The sequence below is a fragment of the Natrix helvetica genome, assembly GCF_964273705.1.
Source record: "Natrix helvetica genome assembly, chromosome: 6".
NCBI lineage: Eukaryota > Metazoa > Chordata > Lepidosauria > Squamata > Natricidae > Natrix > Natrix helvetica.
In genome coordinates this window covers 72,010,430-72,033,533 of record NC_138553.1, presented here as the reverse complement: position 1 = coordinate 72,033,533, position 23,104 = coordinate 72,010,430, and the positions used below count along the sequence as shown (strand labels likewise).

General features: G+C 37.0%; 1 protein-coding gene across 2 annotated transcripts in view; it reads left to right on the top strand.

The window, feature by feature from the left end:
• Positions 1-23,104, top strand: part of TBC1D22A (TBC1 domain family member 22A) — a 133,963-nt gene that overhangs the window by 66,774 nt on the left and 44,085 nt on the right. For both annotated transcript variants that reach the window (XM_081958796.1, XM_081958795.1), the window contains exons 9-11: positions 4,562-4,668; positions 6,247-6,322; positions 14,863-14,990. In XM_081958796.1, the coding sequence (XP_081814922.1) occupies positions 4,562-4,668; positions 6,247-6,322; positions 14,863-14,990 (311 nt within the window). The remainder of the gene's footprint in view (positions 1-4,561; positions 4,669-6,246; positions 6,323-14,862; positions 14,991-23,104) is intronic.

Genomic DNA, 23,104 nt, shown 5'->3' with positions numbered 1-23,104 from the left:
AATTTTATTCTGAAAAATTAAAATACAAATTATGATTCCCTATTTGTGATAAATGAACTCTCTAAATTCACTTTCATTCATCCAGAAGTGTTTCTATTAGCAAGGCACCAATATGTTTAATGTTCCCAACTTTGTAGAAGTACTTCTTGCCAAAAGATGGTCAACAGCTTCTAGTAAATCACAACCAGAAATAAAATTCTTCTTAAAGAGCATTGTTTCATCCATTCCCACTTCTTAATACTTTTCTGTGGCTCTGGCATTGCTAAATGAAATCTATCATTCTTATTTTTTGTAACATTGGTTGCGAATGATTGAAAATGTTTTATAACAGGTTCTTCGTCTGAGGGGAATTGATTCAGAGTTGTATTTAAACTTAAAACCTTAAGAATTTGGTAACTGCTGTGGTGAAAGGAGGGTTAAGATAATTTTGAAAGTGAACATGCTTTATGAAATGGGAGAAAGAAAATTCCAGAATTGAAACATTTTTGTTCTCAAATGTATATTCGTATTCATTCTGTTTTCTCTATTGTTTCATGTGAGTGTATTTATATGTATGTGCAGTATAAGACTTTTCTAGTGTTTAACTCGTATCTGGTAACTGGCAATTTTCAAAGCTAACCTCATTCAACAGGAAAATAATACAGAGGATAAGCCATTATTATCTTATAAACTTAAATATTTATTGTAAACCAGTAAGAGACCTTACGCTCAGTGGCAGAAAAAGTTAAGTTATTTTTTTTTTAAAGATGCCCTTGAGGTCTCAAACATTCTGTTTTGCTGCAAATACCTATTTTGCTCCTCATCTGAAAACAGTTTTAAAGGGTCATAGAGTCTGTAGATAAATCTGAAGCAAGATAAAGAGAAGGTTAACTTGTGTTATGTCTTGAAAGCTGCACTGAATACAGAAGGATTTCTTTGGCAAACATTTATATCTGAAAAATTAGGAGAAAAGTGTTTTCTCTGTTTTTGATGGTGAACCAAGAAATACTGCACTATGCCATGGCTTTTGAAACTAAACCAAAATACAGAGAGTGTGATGAAAACTGCCCCTGGAAACTGGAGAAAATGAGAGACATTGCTTTGAGACATTGTAATTGGAGACTTTGGCGTAGTAAATATTGATGAAGATGCAAGCTATTCTTCAACTTTTAGAGGAAGAAAAATGACATGCTATTTACAGTAGTCTTTTACTTACGACCATAATTGAGGCCAATATATCTGTTGTTGAGTTAGATATTTGTTAAGGGAATTTTGCCCCAATTTGGGAACCTGTCTCGCCACAGTTATTAAGTGAATCACTACGTTTGTGAAGTTAGTCACACAGTTGTTAAGCGAATCTGTCTTTCCCATTGACTTTGCTTGTCAGAAGGCCGCAGAAGGTGATCCCATGATCCCAAAACACTGCAACCATCATAAATATGAGCCCCTTGCCACCATCTGAATTTTGATCACAGGACCATAGAGATGCTATAATGGTCCTAAGTGTGAAAAACAGTCATCAGTCACTTTTTTTCAGTGATGTTGTAACTTTGAACTAAAAGTTACTAAATGAACTGTTATAAGTCAAGGGCTACAGGTATTCTTACTTTGGCGCCATCTAGGAACCTCAGCGGTTTTTAAAGTGTTGCTTTCCAATAAAATTATGTTGTGTATAAACTTCCGGTGTTGTACTCTGCTGTTCTTGGTTCTTTTAGCTTTTCCTAAATGGATCGCTTTTGACCTATTCTAGGTAATTTACTGGAATTGTCTTCTGTCATTTATTAGACTTGTGTGCCAATTTCCCCCAGGGGCTCAAGGTGACATTCATAACATTCTCCATTTTTTTACTTTCTCAGCACTAACCCTGCAAAGATAGGTTAATATCTATACATTGAAAGAGCTAACGGCATTTCTAAACATCGTGGCTCCTTATTGTATGTGGGTTTGTAGCACGTGGAGTTGTCAAATCCTTATTGAGAAAGATGAAATATTGGTAGGGTTTAACGTTTTATTACTAGAAAAACATTCCAGTGTAGATGTTGAAGTTTCTATATTTGAAAATTTGAATCTACTGAGTAATTTCTAAGCTTCTTGCTGGTCTATTTCATTATAATTCCATGACAAAGAGTGTCTTCAGTATATTTCAATGAAGTGAAATAAAATGTAATCTAAAGAGGATCTGTGAAGATTCTCAGTCATCCAGATCATGGTTGTCTCAAAGGTGTTTTTTTTCAAGAGGCAACTGGACTTTCTGGTTTTTTTTGAAGATGTTTCGCTTCTCATCCAAGAAACTTCTTCAGCTCCTGAAAAAAGCACCTTTGTGATAATCTACGGAGTGTTTCTTCTAGTTGTAGCCATGAAACATATAGTACTTTGCAGTTATTAGTAGATTTCCTGTGTCCAGCTGAAAATGATCTGCTGAATTGAAGTGTATGACTTACATTATATCAAAGTAGAGTACACTCCTTCACATTTTGGACATTATCACTTAGGGGTATACTCACTTTTGTTGCCATCAGTTTAGAGATTAATGGCTGTGTGTTGCGTTATTTTGACGGGGCAGCACATTTACACTGCTATACAAGCTGTATACTCACTACTTTACATTATAGCTAAGTGTCATTTCTTCAGTGTTTTCACATGAAAAGATATACTTAAATATTTATAAAATGTGAGGGCGTGTACTCACTTCTGTGCTATATTGTATATTGTATCAAATGCTAATTTCCAAACGGTAGGATCCCATATGCATAATACTCATACTCCCAAAAGTCTTTATGACTATGACTTTATTATCAATATGGAGATCATAAAGAATGTGAAACAATTTTGCTACTTTGCATTGTATCCTTCATTGTAAAGATATGACTATTGATTTCCATTAGTATAGGAAAATCTTGGCACTTAATTTTTTTATTAGTTTATCAAAGCATAAAATACAAAGAAAAATGGTAAATTGTTTCTACTTGGAAACCACTTCTGGACTTTGTGCTTCAGGTAGGAAAAAAAATGTGTTGACTTTGGGTTTTGCTGATTGGATAGGTTTGTTGTTATAGAGATAGCTAGTAGTATACAGTATACTATTAGGTAAAAGTAAAAAATTGAGGCTGTATGTTATTATCATAATCTACTGCACTAAAAAGAGTCAGAAGTCAATGCTATTCTTTCTTTTTTCTCTTTATACTTTTCCTCTTTCCTCCCCTCCACTTTCCCTTTATTTTTATTTTTTTGTATTGTATATTTTGATAAATCATTGGTGTAGGAATCGATGGGTTATATCAACCTCTAGACTGTTGAAGCTAGTTAAATTCATTAAAGTTTATTGTATTTTTTAAACATTTGGGAGATAAGTACTGCATGAATGAACTGACTTACAATCAATTTTGAACTTTTTGATATTGCCATCGCTATTAGAAAGCCAAGTAAAACTGCTAGAACCACTTAACAAAAATCACCTTGCAGTGATTTGTGATATATCTGCACGTTAATTACAAATCCCTTTTTGCTGTTATTTAGTTTCACCATTATTATAAGAGCAACACTAAAAAAAAAAAAAGAACAGAAAAAGTTGTCTTCTTGTTCTTTTCTTGGCTGATTTACTGGGTTATCTGAGCTTAGTTAGAACATGAATCTGAAACTTTCAATATTCTTGGAGATCATAACAATTAATCTCTTAAACTATCGTATACTTTGTCTGTTACACCACGAAATTAACCAATTTATTTCTTTTATCACTTAACTGTGTTTTAAACTCTCCTTGGGGATGAACCACAATTTTCATTGGACATGATGATACCTTTGCGATCTTGTAAATATATTTTTGCAAGATCTCAAAGGTATCATCATGTCCAATGAAAATTGTGGTTCATTCCCAAGGAGAGTTTAAATGACTATGGAAGTCTTAGGGATCTGTTGAGATCATGATGAAAAGAGAACGAGTGCCGGAAGATTTTCATCTTTTCCAGTATTTGTATGCCAAAGTATTTACAAATTTTCACAATAGTTTGTAGCTATTTTTAATCTCTCTCTATAAAAATGTGTGTGTGTGTTCCAGCATAATTCTGGAACACCTCGAGCAATTTCAGCCAAACTTGTTACACAGATGACTTACTCTCTGGAAAAAAAATATTGTGGGGGTAAGATCCCTCTAACACCCCTTGGGAGGTGTGTTCTGTTAAGATACAGCTTGTTGTGCCTTAAAATGGCTTCTATTGTACTGTTGTAAAATGGCTATTACTATGCAGCGTGGTGGAGTTGGCATGGTAACATCTTCACAGTTCTCCACAAGGGGGTTTCCTCTGGTAAGAGGGAAAATCGAATATTAGAAATTACATTTGGTCCGGACATTTTCCCCCTATAAAAAAATACCCGGGCAATGTCGGGTTATCGGCTACTATCTAATAAACTGAATTCCCAAATATTTTTGTTGATCAACCAAAGCTCACCCCTTAGTCAAATTGCATAACTTAGAATGTTTAGTCCTTTCCATTTAGTCCATTCACTTTAACCTTCATAGTTAAATTTAATTTCTTCTGTTTGTCTCCCACATCTAATTGACATTCTTGCTTTCTCTTTATTTCAGAAGAGGATTTGGAAAATTTTGATGTTTCCAGTCTTTCTACTGAGGTACTGCAGAATATTGAAGCTGACAGTTTCTGGTGCATGAGCAAACTGCTTGATGGCATTCAGGTGAATTTATTTCTCTTTTCTAACCAGTGGGCATATTTCATTTGCATTTGGGTTTGGAAGTACATTTGAGATGTTGAAAACCAGGCAGTTGATAAATAGGATGTAGCAGTTGATTGCATTCATTGGTATAAGCTACCTGCCTGATTCTTCCTAGTAAAAATAATTTATCATGAATTGAGCCATTATCATTTCTGGCATACATTAAAAAAATACTTCCCCCCCTCTCAATAAATCAGTTCATTCTTCCTTTCTATGACTGAAACAAAACTATTTTGCCACACATTGGAAGGCATTTTTAGTAGATAAGAATATATATGCCATCTTTCCAAACAAGGTGGCCTTATCAGTATTTTCTTTAAAATAAGAAGCCTAAATCAAATGGCAATGCTCAATAATAGTTAAAATGCGAATATTACAAAATGATAAATTAATAGGAGCAATACGAACAGAAATAGGATTAATTAAAAGATAGCTCAGCACAGATGCAGGGAATTTATATTAAAGGACTCAAGGTTGCTCTGTACCTTTTCTCAGTGTGTTGTGTGTAATTGCCATGAATATATTTCAATCAAAGATGAGACCAGTGGTCATTGTTTGCTGTTAATTCATATCTAACCCAATGAATTGATATCAGAAGAGATCAGTAGAGTTAAGCGCTTATATTTATACTTCCCATTTGAGCAGTCCGATTTCTTTTTGGAATAGCTCCAAGTATGAGAATAGTATTTTTAAATCATTCCATCTAGTAGCGTGCATTGTGATGCCTTACATTAAATAGGCTTGTATCAATGAAAGCAGACTTTGAATGGCCTAGTTTTTAAGCATCCCCTACTGCGGCCATGAATATACATGGGCTGAAACAAAAACTTCCACGTAGATAGATAGAATAAGGCAATTTCTATCGGGGGGAAAAAAGCACCCCTTTAATTTTAATAAGAAATTAGTTTGTGAATCATATTGTATGATCCTGTGACCACCAGTGTTTTCCTGACTGCTCTTTCTTCCCTTGTCAGAATAATTTTGTTATTGACAGATGCACTTTTCTCTGTTTGCAACTACCGCTGTTTGTGAAAATGTTCTCTTTTGCATTGTTTTTACCATTCCTTCCTGTTGTTTCTTAATCATCACAAAACGTATCTATTTGTCAAGAGACTGATGTATAAAGCATGTTGCATAGCATCCAATAAGAATTTGAAGATGGGTTTTAGGTTTGAAAAAAACTGGATTGAAAGCTTTAATATGGCTTGTGCATTCTTCTCTTTTAAAGTATTGAAAGGAAAATCTGCACCATGTAGTTCTTTTTGAAAGCCCAGAAATACAATTACCTCACCGCTTAGAATTTTGAACTATCATTTTCTTTATAGGCAATATTCTGCCATTGAGGACATATATATATATGTCTGTCTGTATGTATGTCTGTATGTATATATGCATGTATATATAGGTCCCCACCACTGTTTCAACTGGAATGAAAATCCTTTTCAGATATTTTAGCATGTCACACCTAGAAGTTTTTTGAAGCATCTTTTTTTGTACCTCTTGGTCAACAGGTAATTTTTAAAATGTTTTTTCTCCTAGGATAACTATACCTTTGCTCAGCCTGGTATTCAGAAGAAAGTGAAAATGCTGGAAGAGCTTGTTAGCCGGATTGATGGTAAGCCTTAAAAACTAAGGGGAACTTGAAGAAGACTCGAAAATATAACAAAGAAAAGGCATATATAGGAGTTGAGTTAAACTGTAACCAATAGTAAAATTAAGAGCTTAAAGAATTATTTTTGAGTTTTAAAGAGAGCATGGCAAAGGAAGCAACCAGACTACTAACAGTTGAAATCTCATCTGCAAGGAGGTAATTCTTGAAATTTGGCATCTGACCCCCTTAAGCTTGTTTATCATTAGTATTTTCCCTCTAATTTAATCATAGAGAGTATACTAGAGGATGTAATTGTTGGTGCCATCCACTTGGCTAACGTTGCAAGAACAGAAGAATCTGCTACTGGAGGTTTACAAAATCTCTCTTTGTGTTCTGTAGTGGGCCTGGTTTGAAACTAAGCAGATGTAAGCCTTCCTCCATGAAGTGTTAATGATAGTGACCAGATATTGAGAGAGGCTTTTATTTCTTATAATGTGGTAAACAGATGAAACTTTGAGCCAGTATCTGGTTTGAAAAGTTTATCTGAACTTTTTTAACTGTTCCAGGAACAAAGTTCCTCTAAAAAAAGCAGAGAATACAGTTGTAGGTTAGGAGATAGCAATTGGGTCCGTTGATTTCTACCCATATAATGCAAAAGGCTGAGCTTGACTAAGTATTGGCTACCTTGCAATCTTTTCCCCCCACCGTGATGCAGCTTTTCTTAAGTAATTTGTTATCTTCAGCCAGTGGGGGGCACAGTGGCTTTTGCAAACTTACTGCAGGGTATCACTTAAAGAAAAGCTACTGGATCAGGAGTGTCAAACTCTATTTCATTGAAGGCCACATCATGGTTTTGTGTGACCTTGGGGGGCCGGGTAGGCATGGGCCGGGTGGGCATGGCCAGCTCGACATCATTCGTGTCAGTGGCCTCTGTGGTGGCCCGGGCAGGGCTGGGGGGATCCATTGTCTCCAGCGGAGGAAGGTAAGGGAGAGGGCCAAACCCTTGTCCTTTAGACCGTCCCTCTCAGGCCACGTGAAGGACCTCTGGTTGGTGGCACAGGCTGTCCAGAGCCCTAGGCAGCGGAGGGCAAGGAACTTTGTTTTGCTAGAATTCTAACAGCGAAAATGGAGCTCAGGAGGCAAACTTCATTTTTGGCTGCGATGGCCTCCTGCAGTACCCTGCCAATGAAAATGGAGCTCGGGAGGGGCACGAGTTCCATTTTCAGCTGTGACGTCCTCCTGCAGCACTCAGCCAACCAAAATAGCCACCACCAGATTATAGATACGTTCCTAGTTGCCATGTGCCGGGCCAAGGCACCAGGAACCAGTCCTTTGCTGTTTCCAGAGTGGCCCCGTGGGCCAGATTTAAGCATCCCTCAGGCCGGATCTGGCCCAGGGCCTTGAGTTTGCACCCCTGTACTAGATGATGAACCATTTTGTTTACATTTTTATTAATAATGTAACCAACATTTAATTTCAATCACTTTGCTGCAGACTAATTTCTGCTTACCAAAGGCAGCTTGTTTCACTGTGCATTAAGCTCAATAACTGTAAGAATTTGAGATGATTTTTTTAAAAATATAGATGTTCCTTGATATTATGTGTTGTTTGTGTATTGCTTTGTTACAAGGAACCTATGAATATTTTAAAAATGGAATCCAATTAATTAACCAGCTTTGTAAATAACATATTTAATACTAGAAATAAATTACAAGGGATGGAAGGGTAGATTTAATGCTTTTACATGTTTAAAGGATCATTTTGAAACATTTTCTGCCTTCATTCTTAAAACAATTCCCATCATGAAATGCTGACTGTCACATTGCTAAAAGCAGGATTTAATTAAATCAAATTCAGGAGATAATGCTTACCGGTTCTGAACATATTCTCTTGGTAGTTGGTTAAATTAATGAGCAAAATGAGGCCAAGCAGAACTAAGCATATATTTGTGACATTGCCTGTCAATTATTGGTGTGTGCCAAAGAAATGCTACTCCTCAAATAGGCTAAGCTGGACAATCACTTGTATGGTTTAATGTGCAGTATAAGCTTAGTTCTACCAAGATACTGTAATCCATGGGGATTTTTGCTTTGTGCAACGGGGTATGCTAAAGCAGGGGTGTCAAATTTGATTTCATTGAGGGCCGATCAGGGTTGTGTTTGACCTCGGGGCCAGAATGGGCGTGGCCAGCTCAACATCACTTAGGGGGGGGGGCTGTGGCAGCCCGAGTGCTCTGGCAGCGAAAACGGACTCCCGAGCACCATTTTCTGCTGCAATGGCCTCCTGAAACTCTCTGCCAGCCAAAACGGAGCTCGGAGGACTGTCCTCCTGAGCTCTGTTTTTGCTGGCAGAGGCACCATGAGCCGATCCCCTGCTGTATCCAGAGTGGCCCTGCTGGCCAGATTTAAGCACCCTGCGGGCTGGATCCGGCCCCCAGGCTTTGAGTTTGACACCCCTGTGCTTAAATATTAACATACATTTTATCAATGTTTATCATTACGTGAAGTTATGCATTATAACTAGTTTTAATAGGGTCAGATGGAACTTGTACATAAGCAATCTTCAAGTAAATGATTTTGTCAGGTCTTTTTTTTAAAGAAAAGTGTGATTACTATTCAGACGAACAGAGAGCCATCTTCCTTTCCTTCTTCTAAAGTTTGTAAGTTCACTTTTTCCAAGACCATTATAACTTTGAACCATCATTAAACAAATGGTCATAAGTCAAGGAGTACTTGTACTAGTGAAAATCACTTTAAAATAGGCTTGCGTAACTTATTGAGAGGAAAGAACCACATTGATAAATTAAAAATCTAAAAAATACCTTGCATGCCCATGATCCCTCTCCAAATGGAAGGATACCCACTACTACTACTACTACTACTACTACTACTACTACTACTACTACTACTATTATTATTTATTATTATTATTATTATTATTATTATTATTATTATTATTATTATTATTATTATTATTATTATTATTATCATCATCATCATCATCATCATCTCTTTTATTCATTAGACATGAAAGTCAACTGATTATTATTACTATTATTTATTATTATTACTATTAATAGGATAGAATAGAATAAAATTCTTTATTGGCCAAGTGTGATTGGATACACAAGGAATTTGTCTTGGTGTACATGCTCTTAGTGTACATTAAAGAAAAGATACATTCATCACAAATCATAAGTACAACACTTAATGATAGTCATAGGGTACAAATAAGCAATCAAATCATATTAGGAAACAATCAATATAAATTGTAAGGATACCAACAACAAAGTTACAGTCATACAGTCATAAGTGGCAGGAGGTGGGAGATAGGAACGATGAGAAGACTAATAGTAATAGTAATGCAGCCTTAGTGAATGGTTGGACATGATGAGGGAAATATTTGTTTAGCAGAGTGATGGCTTTCGGGGAAAAAAACTGTTCTTGTGTCTAGTTGTTCTGGTGTGCAGTGCTCGATAGCAGTACTCTATAGCAGTGCTCTATAGCGTCGTTTTGAGGGTAGTAGTTGAAACAGTTTATGTCCAGGATGTGAGGGATCTGTAAATATTTGTTGTTGTTTGTTGCACAGTCATCCAAATATTTAGATTAGATTTGACATTTTTATCCACCTGTCAAGTGCTTCTCAAGGACTTGGGTTATGTTGTTGTTGTTGTTATATATAAAATGAAAGAAAAAAAGAAAAAAATATAATGTTTGTCCCCTCAAGACTGTGAGCATACCTAATACTCCTGGCTCCTATGTTCCCCATAACGACAAACCTTGCTGTAGGTTGCTGATAGACAGTCACTGGTCCAAAATCATGCAAACAGCTTTCAAACCTAAGGAAGGACTAGAATAGTACCAGACAAAGGGGCTGCCATTGTGATAAAAGGTCATCCTGAACAATTAAGTAACATTTAATTATCTTAATGTTAATATAAACTTACTGTCAAAAACTATTGTCGACACAAATTTACATGGAATCTTTATTAATCAAGTCATATATCTTTATTGCCCATCATACGTTTTATAGAGCCATTTATAATGTGTAGCTCTTAGAATTACAGGCGTATGTTGTCATTATATGAAAGAGTTGTTGTTTTTTTATCTTGGTGGATTAAGATTTCAGTTTCAAAGGATTTGTTGCATTATAATAGTTGTAAGCAAAGCTGTTTTAAACTGTAGACCAAGTGTTGCAAGACAGACTATTTTAATTACTTTTCTAAGGTGTATTAGAGCTTGCTGATCCAAAAGCTGAGTTTCACTGAACACGATCAAGTTCATTTCCTGGTATAAAACAGCAAGCCCTTTTTTACAAAGCGTGTACCACTTGATTTTCCTCTCTGATTTATGGAGCTTAGTGATGTCGTGCCTGTTGGTTCAGACAGTAAAATTAAATTTATCAATTGAAATTAATTTCCTGGGCTAGGGAAATTCAATGTAAAGTTCATTATTTGAGTTTGAAATAAAATGATAATTTCACGTATTAATCCTTTATTATTTTGATCGATTACTGCAGCCTATCATTTGTACACAATGGCACAAATCTCTGATTTTTTTGTTGACAGGAACTACTATTTAATTTTTTTTTAAAAAAAATCCATCCTACCAAGAACATGAGCGTTACACGCTAGTTTTGTGGGAATGACCCAACTTAACTTTTTCGCTGCTGCAATTTATGTTCTGAATATTTCTATAAAGATGGCATAAAAACCAATTGGATTGCTAAAGGAGCAATGCGAAAATCTTATCACTTTCCCAGTATGTGCTGCTCCCTATGGAATTCCTGATCATCATGGCTACCAAGCAAATTGTTAAATACAAGACCAGTTGAATTTAGCCTATAAACATTTTTGCAGCCTTTTCAGAACTGAGCATTAGCTAACCTTATAAAACTATATACATAGCTTTATATACATATGAAGGTCATTTTACATGGGATATATGATGAAACTTAGTTAGGAGTGGTGCGGTGGCCTAGAGGTTGAGCTGTCGCCTCACAATCAGGAGGCTGTGAGTTCGGTCCTAGGTAGAGGCAGCTATTTCTCTCTCTGGGCACACTGAGAATATATCTGCTGAACAAAACTTCTCATTGGCGACAGGAAGAACATCTGGCCATTAAAACAATCTGCTAGCTTCATTCAGTTGCCCAGACTCCATCCCACAAGGCATTACGGCAGGGATGTCCAAACTTGGGAACTTTAAGACTTGTGGACTTCAACTCCCAGAATTCCCCAGCCAGCCATGCTGGCTGGGGAATTCTGGGAGTTGAAGTCCACAAGTCTTAAAGTTCTCAAGTTTGGACACCCCTGCATTAATGGGGTTGTTAAATGGAAATGATATGATGAAACTTAATTCTTTCAGGAATACAAGTAATCAAACTTAAAATAGATGCTTCTGTTTCAGAATTGCTTGGGTTTTTTTAATGTAAAGGAAGCGATTCTACAAATTAGGTGGAGATGTATACGGGAAAATATTTTTTTGTAATGTTGCTGGAAGCATTTGAAGTTAGTTTTCCAACAGTTAGTCTAATTATTTACAATTTGACTATTCCTGGACCATTGGACAATCAGTTGATTGCAACAATGGGGCTTTCACTTTTACTTTCGGAGGCTTCAAGAGAGGTAGTTGGCTTGAACAAGACACACAACAAACAAAATTCAGACTGCCTGAAACTACCAAAGTTTTAACTTCTAACTCCAGGCAATGCTTTATATTAGAAGTATTTGATCTAGTGAATACAATGTTCTTAGTAAGTTAAGATACCATTATGCTTTTTTTCACGTAGTCTGTTTAAGGGTAAATTATGGGCTCGTTATTTTGTTTGTAAAACACATCATGCACTTGCATAAACACGTTATCTCTTAAACCCAAACAAATCTATGATATAAATTGTGTGTTTCTAACCATTCTTTTTTAAAAAAATGACACCCTGCTTTAAACATTTTCAGTAGTTTTATATACGATGTAAAAGTGCTGAAAAGACTGTTAAAATAAAATCACTTGTGTTTTTTCATTTTGGTACAAGTGCTATTATTTCTTGGAGATTTAGCATAATTTTATTGTTGCAAACTGCTGCATAAGTATCTTTGGAAAAATTCTAAGTCTGAAAGATGGCAATAATTACATCTGCCAAATCATTTATTACATCTGCATGGTTACTTTCAATGAAATGGAAAATTTAAATTTAGAATTATTGCCAACCAAATTACCTTTATCAGTGAAGTAACATCTGCTCACAATTACTTATGAAAAAAGAGGAATGAATCTTTTCAGCCTGTGCGTTTTCATTTCTCCGTTCATATATTATCAAATAAATGACAATTAACAGCTTTGCATTTAGTTGTCCATTTTTCAATATGTTGAAAAGTAATAAAGAAAAGCCCTTGGGAAATTCAGTATTTTTCTTTTTTTGTTTTGTTTTGCTTTAAAAGAAATTTGAAACATTTAAGTTGCCTTGGTCTGCAGGTTGCATTATCCACAAGAATTTCTGATAATTGTTGTATAAATATGTGGAGTTGCTGCCTATTTGTTTTAATCATGAGTAAAGCTTTAATTAACTTAACAATAACATTTAGTTAAAAGTAATATAAATGTACTAATCAGTAATATCTGGTCTTTACTGATGGCATTTGTTAGTGAAGATAAATGTTCTATCTCTAACCATAAATAAGCTATGCGTAACAAAGATACTCAGTGATGAACTTTTCTCTGAGTAGTAGTCTGAAAGTACAAAATTTAAAAACATTTTTAGTCTCCCTTCATCATGAAAACCAGCTGGCTGATTTTGGATCACCTTTTATCTCTCTTACCAACCCACCTCATAGGATTGTTATGGGGAAAACAGGAGGCAGGAGTATTAAGTATTGTGTTTCCCCGAAAATACTACCTACCCCGAAGACAAGCCCTAGCCCGATTTTCATGATTCTGCCTAATAAGCCCTACCCCAAAATAAGCCCTAGTTAAGTCCTGCCCACCATCTGGTTGTACGAGATGGGTCAAGGTGCATGTATAAAAATCAAGCTAGGGCGGGGTGGAGCTACCACACGCATCCCGCACCCGCTTTCCTTAGGACCGCCGCAACCAGGACTCCCACACCCTGACACCTGTTGTGCCGTTGCTGCCCAATGTCTGCTGCCGGATGCCATGTGGCACATCGGGCCGGTGCCGCCACTTACAGCACAGCGCCATGAGGCTAATTACGCCAGTACTGCTGCTTTCACGCACAATGGCACAACACACCATGTAGCCTCCTACCGCAAGTAGGAGCACAACGAGCAATTTGTCAGAAGAAGTCAGGCAGGTTTTGGGGTGTGGGAGGCCTGGCTGCGGTGGTCTTAAGGTAAGCGAGTAAGTCATCCCCCCAAAATAAGACCTGGTGCTTATTTTGGGGCTCAAAACAAAATTAGACCGGGTCCTATTTTCAGGGCAAAACAGTTTGTTAGCTGCTTGAGTTTGACTATATGTTTATAAATAAACATGGGGTAAAATTGAATAATAGTAGACTGGTCAGCTATTTAAAAATTTATATTTCCTACATAATCCTGATACATTGTTCAATAGTTAGATGGGCAGCATATACTTTTAATAAATAATATGTGTAATTATGTAAATGCATTTATCATTTAGATTTTAGTAATACTTTAATGTTGCATTAGTCGACATTTACTGGAACAAAGTCTTAAAATCCTAGCTCCTGCTTACCATATTTTTAGGAGTATAAGACGCACTTCCCCCCCCCAAAAGAGGATGAAAATTTGGGTGCATCTTATACACCGAATGTAGCCCCGCACACCCACCGGCCCCCAGCCTTTGGCCTCTGCCTCCCAGCAATTTGCCTCCTTGCAGCAAACAGCGAACAGCCCGTTTCAGTTTCAGCACAGCCTGATTAGCATAAGCAGCTGATTGTTGGTTGGATCGGCCTCCAACCATTAGCTGTTTCAGGCTCAGGAATTGCCATTGCCTATTGCTGCCCATTTTTGGCCTCTGTATGCTCCATTTTCAGCATCAACATGGCCTATTTTCCGCCCATTCTGATCCTGGCCGCCCGGAAAGGGTGGAAAGTGGAGCGTATGGTGGCCAAAAACGGGACGTGTAGAGGCGGAAAACAGGATGCGGAAGCCAAAAATGGGATGCACACCGGTGGCAATAGGCAATGGTAATCCCTGCAGCCTGAAACAGCTGATGGCCAGGAGGCTGATCCAACCGACTATTAGCTGCTTGTGCTAATCAGGCTGTGGTGAAGCTGAAACTGAAACGGGCTGTTTGCTGCAAGGAGGCAAATTGCTGGGAGGCAGAGGCAGAGGTAGATTTTTTTTCTTGTTTCCCACCCTAAAAGCTAGGTGAGTCTTATACTTCGGAGCATCTTTTACTCCAAAAATATGGTATATTCCAGAAAAAGAGGGATGGACCATATTTGGAGTATATATGTCTGAACCATATTTGGAGTATATATGTCTGAACCATATTTGGAGTATATGTAGGGAACATATATGATATTACACTGTTTTGTGAGGGTTATATAAATATCACCAGTAGTTTATTTCTGTTCTTTTTGTCTTTCAGAGCAAGTACATAAACACATAGAACAGTATGAAGTGAAATACCTTCAGTTTGCTTTCCGTTGGATGAATAACTTATTGATGAGAGAAGTCCCCCTGCGGTGTACTATAAGGCTTTGGGACACATACCAGGTAAGCCACTGCTTTGACCCTGCAATTAAGCATCCTAGGCTGCTTTGAAACATGATTCCTCCTTCCTGCATTTATTTTAACCTGATTAGTACTGATATTTTGGGTGCTTGAAAAGTTTCCTTTGTAGGGATTTTAATGTTGATATCAAAATTGGCCAGCAGAATTGCCTGCAATTGTTTGTGTTTGATAGGATAATATCTTCCAAAATTATATTTATGATATTGTGGCTAAATGCTTGAACATATTAGCCTCATAGTTGTAAGTATCAGAAAATACTGTAGATTCCAAGGGGAAAATAAAGAATAAGCATTAGGTCTTGATCCTGTCATTTTCAGCTCTATCTGCTGTGAAGCCTTAAAAATATGATTTTTACAAGTGGTCAATTATACCGTTTTAGATCAATCTCTTCCTTCCCTACCCCATCATCAGAACCTAGCTGATAATTCAAGAAAAGAGATTCTAGTTTTGCTCAGGTTCCTTGTCTATATTAATGGCACCAATAGAGAATATCTTATTTCTAAAATTAATATATGTAGATGGTAGTTCCTGGCCACATTCTTATTATTGTACAGTTTGTTCTGTCTTATTGGTGGAAAGGTTAGGTACACATGCCTCAATATATTATAAATTATAGCTTGATTGGTCATATGCCATCAAGTCAGTGTTGATTCTTAGAATCCACTTAGATTTTCTCCATAACAATCTTTCCCCATAATTTTTTTAAAAAATGTTATAAGTTAACATTCCCTAGCTGGATGTGGAAACTCTATAGATTCAAAAGAATGCCTACAGAAATTCCTACACATCTGATTTTTTTCTTTAACTAAAGCTCTTAGCAAATTTTATAGTTTACTTTGCAGATGTTCTTCTGTCCACCAGAAAAACAAAAGTGCTAAACAGCCATATAAAATTAATAAAAAACCATGAAGACATGTGCATTGATAATAATAGTAGCAGCATGAAAGCTTAATGGGAGAGAACTTAATTTTATAGTTCATGTCCTCTAAAATAAATGTCATTAACTTGCCATCTGAAAGTTATCAGTGAGGAAACTTTACAGATTTATTCTCACTTTCAGGAAAAAAAAAATTCCACAAAATAATTACCATTAAATTTTGGCTTCAGGAAGCGAAATGCATGAGCAAATTAATATTGGAGAAGCCTCTTATTTTTTTCTTAAACTTTGGCTATTTATTTGCAATAATTTTATTACTATTTTTACTACTATTTTTTTACCATGTCGAGTAAAAAGCAATTTATGTTAAGGTACATTTTTTAAAAAATGTAAAAATGCAACTTGAGATTATGTATACTTCTTTTTTAAAAAATAAATAAATAAAACCTGTGAAGGAAATAATAGTATTTTTAGTAAAGATAGTCCTCGTCTTAAAACAGTTCATTTAGTGACTGTTCAAAGTTACAATGGCACTGAAAAAAGTGACTTATGACTGTTTTTCACACTTATGACCATTGCAACACCCCCCTGGTCATGTGATCAAAATTCAGAACCTTGGCAACTGACATATATGACAGGCCTGAAGGCCCAAAGCAAAAGATGGCGGTCATATTTATGGCGGTTATAGTGTCCCGTGGTCATGTGATCATCTTTTACAAACGTCTGACAAGCAAAGTTAATGGGGAAGGCAGGTTCACTTAACAACTGTGTTACTAACTTAACAGATGGTATGATTCACTTAACAACTGTGGCAAGAATGATTGTAGAATGGGGTAAAGCTCACCTAACAAATGTTTCACTTAGCAACATAAATTTTGGGCTCAATTATGGTCATAAGTTGAGGACTAACTGCAGGGCCGGATTTAGATGAAAAGAGGCCCTAGGCTATTCCACTTATGGGGCCCTTTCACCTCCCATTTTTAAGTTTGTAAATTACATGAGAGATAATAAAACACATCATTACTTTGATATATATCAATATATTAAATGAAACATGTTGTAATTGGTACTAACCTTTATAAAAAACGTGGCACGGATAATAAATAAAAATAAAAGGCCCCTCTTGATCTTGAGGCCCTAGGCTGAAGCCTAGTTAGCCTATAGGAAAATCCGGCCCTGACTACCTGTATCTAAAAGCACTAATCATTTTGAAAGAGGAAAAATAAATAGCTATTTACTTTAAACAGAAATATTCACCAGAATAATTGAATATTCACCCGAACCATTGACCACTAAAATGCCGGGTGACACAGCAAAACCCACAGTATTCCACAATGAACTCAAGCCATGTCTTTTTGAAAACTACATTGCTCCATCCATTTGACCGGATGACCTGAACAAGAACTAAAAATAATCTACAGATTATTATAGAATAACAGAATTGGAAGGGACCTTGGAAGTCTTCTAGTCCAACCCCCTGATTGAGCAAGGGACCCTATACCATTTCAGACAAATGTCTGTCCAGTATCTTCTTGAAAGCCTCCAATGATGGAGCACCCACAACTTCTGAAGCCAAGCTATTCCACTGGTTGTTTGTCTCACCATTAGGACACTTCTCCTTAGTTACTTCTCTCCTTGGTTAATTTCCTTCCATTGTTTCTTGTCTTGCCTTTTGGTGCGTGGGAAAATAGTTTGACCCCCCTCTTCTTTGTAGAAGGCCCTCATCTTTGTAAGGAACCCCTCAAATATTTTTAGACAGAAGTACAATACAATTCAGTTCTACAAAGATCAGTTTTTTATGTGTTTGACAAATGTTGCACTTCTTTTCAGTAGTAAAGAAACAAGTGAATAAGAGCAAAAAAATGTTTTCCAAACCACTGAAACAGTGATCTCTTTATGACCAGTTTGGGGACTCCAATTTTGATTGCTAAGTGATACAATCATTAAATGAGTCATTATGTGACTGTCGGATTTTTATGACCTTTTTAACTGTGGACATTAAGGGAATCACATGATTCCCTTAAATAAAACACTGGCCATTAAGTGAATCTGGCTTCCTCGGTTAATTGGCAATTTAAGAGTGAGATTTTTATTCCAGTGCTCAAAAACTGGTTGGGAAGATTGCAAATTGTAATCATGTGACTTACGGGATTTGGTCATCAAAACGAGCCGTTTGTCAAAGGCCTGAATTCCAAGCACGTGACCTTGGATGGGGTGATGCAACAGTCAAGGACAAGTCATAAATCAGTGTTCCAATTGCATGATAACTTTGAGCCATCAATAAACTGTTGTAAATTGAGGACTATCTGTAATATGACTTTTGGGATGTATCTGAATTACTATTCCTGGCTGTTAATAATTTTATTTTTGATTGATTAAATATCTATTTGTCCTGTTAGCAAAAAAGATATTTTGTCTAGTTTAAGTTTCAAATAGGCTTAATTTTATATGTTAGAAACATAGTAACCATGGATAAGTGTAATATGAGAATAAATACAATTTTCCAGTTAAGTCAACTTCAAATCTGATGTAAAGGTGCAAAATAGTTGAAAGGTGAGCACTGGAATAAAAAAAATCTCACTTCTAAATTGCCAATTAAAACATTCATCAGCTAAAGACATGAAAAGTGTAGAACACAGTTATAGGCAATTATGCAACTATACCCTTCTTTGCTCTTGAAAAATCATAGCACTTTAGCCAGCTGCTAAAAAAAAAAAAACCTCAGTAGAAATATTCTTTATTTTTGCTATTCTCTCATCAAAATATACACATAAACTTAGCGAAAAGATGTGTCTGTGCATCGGTATGAACCTTTTATCCAGTTTCTCCTTTCATTTTGAAAATTATTACAATTTTTGTTGTCACAGTCTTGACGTGGCTCATAATTATTCATACCCTTCATAGCATTTTCCCCTTACCTTGCCAATCTGTGTTATTGCCAAAGCAATGAAATACCGGAGGTCCGTAGCAATCATAGGGAAGAAGTCAATATTCAGTTCTTGACTTACATGGGTTGCTGTCTGATGAATCTCATCTTTGAGAAGATGAACCACATTTTCCGTCTCCCACGATGAATATTCTGTTGCAGTCTGTTCCATTGTCAGCACTGAGGAAATTGCCCATTGAGAATTCAAAGCTTTCAGAGAGCCTTCCCTGTTTGATTTCAACCAGGGCAAAAAGGAAAAGAAAGGAATAAAGAACCTCTCTAATTCCAGCGCCAACTGTCTCAGGTTCCTTTGTACTTTATAAGACATTTCCAACTCCATTTTCAATAGCTCCATTGTCAATGAATTCTTACACTTCTTTATTGGCTCTTTTTTGTGTTGATGAAGAGACTAAGACCATATTCTTTAATTACTGAGCTGTATGGCAGCTGTCTAGGGATGTGGTGGCTCAATGGCTAAGATGCTGAGTTTGTCGATCAGAAAGGTCGGCAGTATGGCCGGTTCGAATCCCTAGCGCCGCATAACAGAGTGAGCGCCCGTTACTTGTCCCAGCTTCTGCCAACCTAGCTGTCTTTTCTCTTAATTGTTCGTTGATATTTTACGCTGACTGGTTCAGGTTATGTGTTGGGAATCAGCACCCCTTGCCAGCCCTTGTGCTGGGGTGCTGGTGATTTATTTTAATGGGAGATTTGGGTTAATGTCAGCGTTCCAAATATCATCCAGAATTAAATCAGAGTTCAAGACATATCTTTCATCAAAGTTCCAATTTAATAAGACAGATATGTTAGTACAAACTGTGAAATCCCAAATCTAAAAGCTTCCTGGGATTCCACCCAGTTGAAAGTTCATGATCTTATCCCCACACCCATAAATCCATCACATGGTCCAATCTTCTTCGGCCACGCTGGCATTTCCACCCATCTAGTTCTGGTCAGATGCAGAGGTGCGGAGACAAAAGATGACCTTGGGCTTCTAGAAAGGAATGACAACAACACGTTCCACAATTCTACTCCTTTCTATTCCCCCTCCCAATTACTACACTAATGAAACAGCATAATGAAATAATAGAGAATGTGGCAGGCCAAAGATCCTAAAAGGAATATAACTGCAGGCCTGACACTGGCAGTTTGAAAGCATGTAAAAATGCAAGTAGAAAAATAGGGACCACCTTTGGTAGGAAGGTAACAGCGTTCCGTGTACCTTAGGCATTTAGTCATGCTGGCCACATGACCACAGAGATGTCTTTGGACAGCGTTCGCTCTTTGGCTTTGAAATGGAGATGAGCACCGCCCCCTAGAGTCGACTAGCACATATGTGCGAGGGGAACCTTTACCTTTACCTATGGCAGCTGTGGCTTCAGTTGTTTGGTTCATCCACTTTAGATCTATCACCTACAGGTGTGGTACTTCTGCTTCACTTCTTTGAGGCAGTTATAAAACATCACTTCCTCTCAATTCTACACAACTTAAAAGAAATCCTTCCACTAGCCACTGATTTCATGCAATTTTATTGGGTATTTTAGTTTTGGGCCTCCCTTCTTAACATTTACTCACAACTGATAGATTTGTGTTCAGAATGGGGACTTTCTTAATGAGCCCTCTGCACCCATTGTGCTTTCTGTAGGCAACATTTCATCAACGTAATACTCACCACCTCTTTGCAGTTTGAAAGGCCTCATAGCTTTCCAAGATTGTCTTCATGATCAGGCTATTGAGATTGCATGAGGCAATTCTGTTGTAGTTACATATTTAAAAAATGGTGCAAAGTCCATCCCTTTTGTATCCCATTTTACAACTTTGCATTGATCTATTTTTCATCCTTGCCATCCATATGTCTGGATGACACCATCCCTGCTGATCAGCTCAGACATGCCAGGGTGGCCATCCAATGAACAGATATTGCATCTGTGGTTATAGCCTATCGAGGACCATTGCACAAATGCAAGATTATTTTATCTGCATCAAGAGATTGTAGGGCCAATGTGTTTGGCAATGTCTTCCTCTTTTTCTTAGAATGAACTCTGTTTTGCAAATTTTTGCCCATTCCATCACTGACCAAAGCCAGACAGGTCAGCAGGCTTTCAGTAGATTTCTCGTTATCATACAATGCAGCCATTATTTGCTCCGTTGCTCATTTGTCTTCTTGGAAGTCCATCTCCTTCCAGGTTGACCCAACATCCTCTCTATCAGAGACAAAATCTTCCAGCCATACTTCTGTTCCTTTTGCCTTACAGTTTAAAGGATTCTGTTTCATAGCCCTTCCAAAGTCAGGTGAAATCAGTTATGTAGAATCCTTAGAAGCCTTCCAGAAAGGATTCCTAGGTAACTAAATGGAATCCTTTGAAAATTTCATATGGAAGCAAGCAGTTTAAACCAGGGGTGAAATGTTCTGAAGTCTGCTACTGGTTTGGTTTGTGCATACATGTGCGCCAAATGCGTGCTTTGCATGCATATGCACCGCAGGCGCTGATTGTCGGAACTACCGGTTCACCCAGAACTGGTAGTAAAAAATGCTACCGATTCGGACGAACCGGTAGTTCTGACGATCAGCTGTGCGCCCAACCAGTTATGCCGTGTGATTTCTAAATCGTGCAACACAGCTGATTGTTGCACTGCTGATCGTCAGAACCAAACCAGTAGTAAAAAATGCTGCTGGTTCACCTGGCATTTTTTACTGGTTCAGCCAAACTGGTCCAAACTGGTAGCATTTCACCCCTGGTTTAAACTCTAGCAACAGCACCTCCGTCACATTTTTGTCTTCTTTCATCCAAAACAATGAGGTTTGGCTTTCTCTTCAGGAAAGGTAAAATTAGTATTCCTCTATCTCCACCTTTCTTTGTTGTCTGAAACTTCTCTTTCTTCTAACCTAAAGCCTACTAACTGCAGTGTTTTATATGGTTATGTGTGAATTCACACAATATGTGAATTCCCTACACTCCTTAGTCTTAGGTGAGATTTCAATGTTCTTTTACACCCACTGTGTCCCCCTTAAGGATTTGAAGTAAACCAGCTCTTGACTAAACACAGCCTACAATCAAAAAGTTTTTTTAAATTTAAAAACTATATATTTAAAACAAAATATATTGCAAAAGGAATGTTAATGTAAAACAGTGATACTAAATATTGAAGAATGCCAATGTCTTTTTAGTCTACCCAGTTTTGCTTTATAACAATCTGCCTTTTTTGGGGGGGGAGCAAGGCTTTTTGCTCCAAAAATTAGTGAATCTTATTTATTTTAGACCTGCATTTAATCATTGGTATGACAAGCTTGTGGCTTATAGTTCATCCTCACTTTTCAAGTATTCTTATAATTTTGATTGTATTGTTCAAAACTTCATTCCCTCTTGGCTGTCTGACGTTTTCTCCCTAGATAGCTCATGACAGTTCAATTTAAAGGAGTTAAAAGTATTTGTGTCTGTCCGTATTCTGAACTCTTCACTTTCCTGACTAATAACAAATCAGACAATTTTACAACGCAGGTTCATATTTGCTATGATATCCGAGCTGTATTTAATGCCAAGCCCTTTTTCTTCTATGTAGGAAAGAATTAATCTGAATAAAGTCAAATTTACTAAGTTTGATTATAGATAAAATACCTTTCATCATACATGGAAAAACTAAGTGTACAATGGGAGAACTCAGATAATCTTATTTTACTGTTATGGTTGACTGTGCAAACCCTATAATGGGAGAGCCTTTAAGCATCCAACCAAAACTAGAAACAGCTGTGGCTTCTTCTTGCTTTCAAGCCATATATCCAGAGGGGCAATTCACAAACAAAGCACTCCTCAAACGATCTGCACTGCTTGGTGCATCAGATGATTTGTTTTATATATGAAAATAGCGAGTTGAATTATAGCTTCTTATGGTGGAGTCATATGTACATCTATGGGGTACTTACAGGTTGCAGTGTAGAAACCCACAGAAAGGTCTAGTGAATCACATTTTCTGCTTCATATTAACTGTAAATTACAGATCACAAATACTTTATTTTTTAAAGCTCAACTATACATAAGTTTGGATATGGATTAGGACCGTGATGGCGAACCTATGGCACGCGTGCCACGGGTGGCATTCTGGGAGTTGAAATCCAGAGGTCTTAAAGTTGCCAAGTTTGGAGACCCCTGAGATAAAAACAACAGCCGCAAACGGGAAGCAGGAGGCAATATTTAGAGATTGACAACTATTGCAGCCAATAAGAGAGCTCTTGATCAGTTGCCAGGACTACAAGCGATAGTGAGTAACGTATACTAGTAAGATTCCTGCCTTGGGGCT